The 6,504-nt window shown below is 66.3% G+C and overlaps 1 protein-coding gene across 2 annotated transcripts; it reads right to left on the bottom strand.

The window, feature by feature from the left end:
- Positions 1–1,482: 1,482 nt before the first annotated feature.
- DTX3 (deltex E3 ubiquitin ligase 3) lies at positions 1,483–6,271 on the bottom strand. Of its 2 annotated transcripts, XM_050334801.1 has the most exons (4): positions 5,996–6,271; positions 4,916–5,818; positions 2,718–2,935; positions 1,483–1,873 (listed from the first exon to the last, which is right to left on the bottom strand). In XM_050334801.1, exons 2-4 carry the CDS (start codon positions 5,774–5,776, stop codon positions 1,798–1,800), a joined length of 1,155 nt encoding a protein of 384 aa, XP_050190758.1. In that variant the 5' UTR covers positions 5,777–5,818; positions 5,996–6,271; the 3' UTR covers positions 1,483–1,797. The 2 variants fall into 2 exon arrangements, with proteins under 2 accessions (XP_050190758.1, XP_050190757.1); XM_050334800.1 differs by having other exon boundaries at positions 4,916–6,271.
- Between the last annotated feature and the right edge of the window lie 233 nt (positions 6,272–6,504).

Raw genomic sequence — 6,504 nt, 5'->3', positions numbered from 1 at the left:
AAACTCCTCCCCACAGCTCGTGGGGTGCATTTTACCCCTTTCCTGCCCCCTTTTTCTCTGCTTTTAACCGATTTTGCCCCATTTCACCCCATTTTTCCCCATTCCCGGCCATTTTTTCCCCAATTTGTGCCGGATTTTGCCCCATTCCTGCCCCTTTTCCCCCAATTTCCCCCGTTTTCCCCCGTTTTTCCCCATTCCTCCCAATTTATGCCCAATTTTGCCCCATTCCTGCCTCTTTTTGCCCCGTTTTTGCCCAAATTTTCCCCATTCCTGCCCCTTTTTCTCCCATTTTCCCCCTTTTTTCCCCCCCCATTTTCCCCCGTGGGGTCACAAAGGGTCCCCCCCCCGGCGGTCCCCTCACCTGTCCCCTTCCCCCCGTGGCTCTTTGGGGACCCCAGGCCCGCCGACGGGTGCGTGGGGGTGGGGGGGGTCGGAGCCGTTCCCACCCTGACCCTTATCGGGAACATTCCACGCGTGCCGGGGGCGTGACGTGTCCCCCTCCCCTCCCCCTCCGTGTCCCCCCCATCGTCCCTCGTGTCCCTCCCTCCCCCTCGGGTGTCCCTCTCCGTGTCCCCCTGTGTCCCCCCGTGTCCCAGTTCCCCACGGGGGAGGCTCATCCCGGGGGCTGTGGAAGACTTGGGGGTCCCCACAGCCCTTGGGGGACTCGGGGGGGCTCTGAGGGGCTTGGGGGTCCCCGTAGGGTCTGGAAACCCCTCAGGGCCCCCCAAAAAAAACCTCCAGGGATATCTCTGGGAATTCCTTCCCGATAAGAGGAAAGGGACGGGTGGGATTTGGGGGGTTTAGGGGGGATTTCGGAAGTTTGGGGGGGGTTGAGACGCCCCTGTGGCGCTGGGGGGGAACGGGACAGAGCTGTGGGACTCCCCCGCCCCTTTCCGGTGGAATTTGGGTGGATCTGGGAGATGGATTTGGGGGGAGGGAGGGAGGGAGGGGGAGATGGAGACGCTGCCCCACAGGTGGCACCTCCCAACCTTCCAACTGCCTTGGAACCCTCTGGATCCCAAATCCCAGATCCCAAATCCCAGATCCCAAATCCCAGATCCCAAACTCTGGATCCCAAATCCTGGATCCCAAATTCTGGACCCCAAATCCTGGACCCCAAATCCCAGATCCCAAATCCCAGATCCCAAATCCCGGATCCCAAATCCTGGACCCCAAATCCTGGACCCCAAATCCCAGATCCCAAACCCCGGATCCCAAACCCCGGATCCCAAATCCTCATTCCGTTGCATATTTTTATTGGGTCAAAGTTACAGACCTGGGGGGGGAAATACAAAATAAATAAACCCCCCCGGGCTGGGACCCCTGGCCGGGGCTGGGGGTGGGGCAGAGCCCCTGCGTGTCCTGGGGTGGGGTGGGGGTATGTACAGGGTCTGTCCGTGCCGGGGGCTGCACAGCCCCACCCCTCCCCGGGGGTCTGACCCCTCCTTGTGCCCTGGGGGGTTGGGGGTCCTCCTGCCTGGGGGCTCCCAGGGGGGTCCCCTTGCCTGGGGGTGTCCCGGCAGCTTGGACTCCATTCTTGGGGGGCTCCCACTGATGGGGGGGTCCCCACAGGGTGGGGTCCATTTTTGGGGGGTCCCCGTGGTTGGGGGGGTCCCCACACGGTGGGCTCCATCTCTGGGGGGGTCTTCGTTGCCCAGGAGGGGTCCCCACAGGGTCTCCAGGGGGTCCCGGTGCCTGGGGGGGTCCCCACAGGGTGGGCTCCATTCCAGGGGGGTCCCGGTGCCCGGGGGGGGTCCCTGGGGGGTCCCGGTGCCCGGGGGGTCCCCCCACCCCCCCTCAGTCCTCGGTGATGCCCTTGGCCCGCAGCTCCTCCTGCACCCGGGCGAGGTACGTGGGGTCGGGGTACCCGAACCTGGGGGGCACAGGGGGGGTCGTGAGGGTGCCCCCCCCATCACTGGGTGCTCCCTCCCTCAGCTGCCCCCCCCGGGTTCCCCCATCCCCCAAACGTCCATCAGCCCACCCCAGTAGCCCCCCATCCCCTAAGAACTGGACCCCCGGGGTAGTTGGTCTTGGTGCCCCCCATGTCCCCATCATCCTCCCAGGTGCCCCCGGGCCCCTCCATGTTCCCCCATGCTCCCCATGTGCCCCCAACAGCTGGGGCCCACTGGAGCTCTTGGTCTTGGTGCCCTCCTGTGCCCTCAGGTGTCAGCCCCGTGACCACCCTATGCCCCCTCTGCCCCCCTTCCCACCCTGTCCCCCTATGCCACCTGTGCCTCCCCTTGCCCCCTCGTGTCCCCCATGTCCCTGTGCCCCTGCACAGCTGTGGGCTGCCCGGTGCAGTTGGTCTTGTAGTGGATGTCGTTCCCCAATCCCCACCCTGTCCCCCCATATGCCACCCCATGTCCCCCTCATGTCCCCTCTGTCCCCCCTGTCCCCCTGTCCCCTGTGCCCCCCGCACAGCTGCGGGCCGCTGGTGCAGTTGGTCTTGTGGTGGATGTCGTTCCTCAATCCTCCCATGTCCCCCCATGTCCCCCTGTCCCCATGTCCCCATATCCCCCTGCCCCCATATCCCCCTGTCCCCCATGTCCCCCCGTCCCCATATCCCCCTGTCCCTGTGCCCCCACACAGCTGTGGGCCGCGGTGCAGTTGGTCTTGTGGTGGATGTCGTTCCCCAATCCCCGCCCTGTCCCCCTGTCCCTCCATGTCCCCCCATCCCCCATGTCCCCCATATCCCCCCCATGCCCCCCATCCCGCACAGCTGCGGGCCGCCGGTGCAGTTGGTCTTGTGGTGGATGTCGTTCCAGGTGATGACGTTGGCCCTGCCGGTGGTCAGGGAGGTGCCCACGGTGAAGGTGAGGCGCTGGGCGAAGGCCTTGCGGAACAGCCCCAGCACCTTGTTCCCCTCGGGGCAGTCGGGCAGGTACGCCACGCGCGTGGTGCCCGGGTACCGCACCCCGGGGTTGGGGTGTTCTACCTGCAGGGGGGGTGTATGGGACAGGTGAGGGTCAGGGTGCCCGGGTACCACACCCCAGGGTTGGGGTGTTCTACCTGGGGGGACAGCACAGGTAAGGGATGGGGACACAGGTGTGTGACACGGGTGGTGCCCGGGTACCGCACCCTGGGGTTGGGGTGTTCCACCTGGGGGGGGACAGCACAGGACAGGTGTGTGACACACGTGGTACCCAGGTACTGCACCCCAGGGTTGGGGTGTTCTACCTGCAGGGGGGGTATGGGACAGGTAAGGGAGGGGTCACACAGGTGTGTGACATGGGTGGTGCCCGGGTACCGCACCCCGGGGTTGGGGTGCTCCACCTGCAGGGGGGACACAGGTGAGGGTCAGGGTGCCTGGGTACCGCACCCCGGGGTTGGGGTGCTCCACCTGCACAGAGGGTATGGGACAGGTGAGGGGTCAGGACACAGGGGTGTGACACAGGTGGTGCCCGGGTACCGCACCCCGGGGTTGGGGTGCTCCACCTGGGGGGCACAGGTGAGGGACACAGGTAAGGGATGGGGACACAGGTGTGTGACACAGGTGGTGCCCAGGCACCACACCCCATGGTTCAGGTGCCCCACCTGCACAGGGGGGGCACAGGTGAGGGACACAGATGAGGGGTGGGGGGACACAGGAATCCACCCCAGGGTTCAGGTTCTCCACCTGCACAGGGGGCACAGGTTAAGGTGGGGGGCTCAGGTAAGGTGTGAGAGCTGGGGGGGCACAGGTACCACACCCCGGGGTTCAGGTGCCCCACCTGCACAGGGGGCACAGCACAGGTGAGGGTGGGGGTGAGGGGGGACAAGTAAGGGCAGGGCACAGGGAGGGCAGGGCACCACAGCCCCCATCCCTAAAACCCCAGAACAAGGGGTCACTCCTGGGCCATAAAGACGGGGGGAAAAGGGGTGCCCTAAAATCCCAGAAAAGGGTCAATCCTGTGCCCCAAAATCCCAGGGAAAAGGGGTCACTCCTGGGCCATAAAGACTGGGGGAAAATGGGGGACCCAAAATCCCAGGAAAGGGGTGGGTCCTGGGCCCCAAAAATCACAGGTGGGGGGGTTGAGGGAGGTGGGGTAGGATGAGGGGAACAGGAGGACTGGGGAGCCCAGGGTAGGGTCAGGGACATTTGGGGATATCAAGGGTGCCAGTGATCCCCACCAGGATTTGGGGACACCCAGGGTCACCCATCGGGGGCTGAGGGCACTCAGGGGTGTTGGGGGGCACGGGGCTGGCCCAGGGCCACCCACGAGGATTTGGGGGCACCCAGGGGGCCCAGGAACCCCCAGCAGGATTTGGGGGCACCCAGGGCCACCCAGGAGGATTTGGGGGCACCCACATTCACCAACCCCTCCTCCCCCCAGCCACTGTGCCCCCCATGTCCCCCCGTGCCCCCTTCATCCCCCTGCCTGTGCCCCCATGGCCCCCGTGTCCCCCATTCCTGTGCCCCAGGACTCCTGTGCCTGCATGTCCCCCCATGTCCCCTCAGTGCCCCTGCCCTTCATGCCTGTGCCCCTGTGTCCCCAACGCCCGTGCCCCCTGTGCCCCCCGTGCCCCATGACCCTCCACGTCTCTACCCTCATGTCCCCCTGCACCCGCCGTGTTCTCCCATTCCTACGCCCCATGTGCCCCCCATGCCCTTCTTACCTGGACCCCCTGTGCCCTCCGTGCCTGTGTCGCCCTGTGCCCCGTGCCCCTGTATCCCCCGTGTCCCCTGTGTCCCCCTGTGTCCCCTGCATCCCCCTGTATCCTCCTCGTGCACCCTGTGTCCCCTGTATCTCCCCCCATCCCCCGTGTCCCCGTATCCCCCTTGAACCCTGTCCCCCGCCCCCGTGTCCCCCATTACCCCCGTGTCCCCCTGTGCCCCCGTGTCCCCCATTACCCCCGTGTCCCCCTCTGTCCCCCTGTGTCCCCCCGTGTCCCCTGTCCCCCGTGTCCCCCGCGGCGCCCTGGCTCCCGCACTCACCCCCTGCACTCCGGGCGGGAACACGTACTGGATGATGATGGTGCCGAAGGCCTCGTAGCCGGGCAGGGGCAGCTGGTGGTCACGCGTGACCAGCATGCGCCCGTCGGGGGGCTGGTTGCCCACCAGCTGCCCGTAGAAGCGGCCGCAGACGGGGCAGGCGGAGCGGACCTGCAGGGCCCGCGCGATGCAATCCCCGCAGAACGCGTGGCGGCAGCGCTCGAGCGTGCGGGGCCCCCGCATCTCGCCCAGGCAGATCGGGCACTGCCGCTCGGGCTCCTCGTCCCGCCCCGCCGCGGGGGCCGGGGGGGCTCCGGCCGCGCCCGCGGGGGGCTCGGCGCGACCCCCCGGCCCCTCGGCGTGGCCGTGCTGCGGGTTGTGCTGCGGGTTGTGCCCGTGCGGGTGGTTGTTGTTGTTGCTGCCGCTGCGCTTCTTGAGCTCCTTCTCGGTCTCCTTGAGCAGCGCCTTGAGCGCTTTGCGGGCGGGGCAGAGCCCGCCGGGGGGGTCCGGGGGGGTCGCGCAGAGCTGCAGCACGTACAGCTCGGGGGTCTCGCCGTCCACCAGGATCCGCACCCGCGCCTCCTGCGCCAGCAGCGCCAGGCGCGCCGCGCGCTCCCGCGTCACGAACTCCCACACCCGCTTCGGCACCGTCACGCGGCTCTTGGCGGGGCCCCCGCACCCCGACATCCTGGACAGCACGAACGACACTGCGGGGGCACCGCGCCCGCTCAGGGGGGACCCCGGGACGGCGGAGACAGCACCCCAAAAACACCCACAAACCACCCCACCGGATCGTGGCGGGGCCCCCGAACCACGAACGGCACCGTGGAGACCCCGAGGAGTCAGGATGGGACCCCAAAACATCCGGGACTGGAGCCCAAAGGGTCAGGGATGGGACCCCAAAACATCCGGGACTGGAGCCCAAAGGGTCAGGGATGGGACCCCAAAACATCCGGGACTGGAGCCCAAAGGGTCAGGGATGGGACCCCAAAACCATCAGGGACTGGACCCCAAAACATCAGAGAATGGACCCCAAAACATCAGGGAGTGGAGCCCAAAACATCAGGGATGGGACCCCAAAACTCTCTGAGGCTGGAGCCCAAAACATCAGAGACTGGATCCTGAAACATCAGGGACTGGAGCTCAAACATCAGGGATTGACCCCAAAACCATCAGGGGCTGGACCTTCAAAGCCCTCTGAGACTGGACCCCAAAACATCAGGGACTGGACTCCAAAACATCAGGGATGGGACCCTAAAGAGTCAGGGACTGGATCCCAAAACATCAGAGACTGGACCCCAAAATATCAGGGACTGGATCCCAAATCCATCAGGGACTGATCCCAAAAACCATCAGGGACAGGACCCCAACTTCCCCCCCGAGACTGGACCCCCCAGCCCTGTCCCCCTGCTCTTGGTGCCCCCCCTGAGCCCTGACCCCCTGGACAGCACCAACAGCCCCCCCAAAACATCAGGGGCTGGCATGGACCCCCAAACCCCAGAGGCTGCACCCCAAACCATCTGGGACTGCCCCCCCAAACCTCTGGGACTGCACCCCAAACCATCCGGGACTGCCCCCCCAAATCCCAGAGA

The sequence above is a fragment of the Myiozetetes cayanensis genome, unplaced genomic scaffold, assembly GCF_022539395.1.
Source record: "Myiozetetes cayanensis isolate MyiCay16 unplaced genomic scaffold, myiCay2020 scf59, whole genome shotgun sequence".
In the NCBI taxonomy this organism is placed as follows: domain Eukaryota; kingdom Metazoa; phylum Chordata; class Aves; order Passeriformes; family Tyrannidae; genus Myiozetetes; species Myiozetetes cayanensis.
This window is presented reverse-complemented; position numbering and strand designations above follow the sequence as displayed.

What these genes read in the sequence shown, in the direction of transcription:
- DTX3 (XM_050334800.1), bottom strand. Translation starts at nt 5,776, where the DNA reads ATGTTTTGGGGTCCCATCCTGACTCCTCGGGGTCTCCACGGTGCCGTT. An exon ending in TCCCGCCCGGAGTGCAGGGG is followed by an intron (nt 2,936 to 4,915) that starts GTGAGTGCGGGA and finishes CCCCCCCTGCAG; the next exon opens with GTAGAACACCCCAACCCCGG. An exon ending in TGCACCGGCGGCCCGCAGCT is followed by an intron (nt 1,874 to 2,717) that starts GTGCGGGATGGG and finishes TGTGCCCCCCAG; the next exon opens with GTTCGGGTACCCCGACCCCA.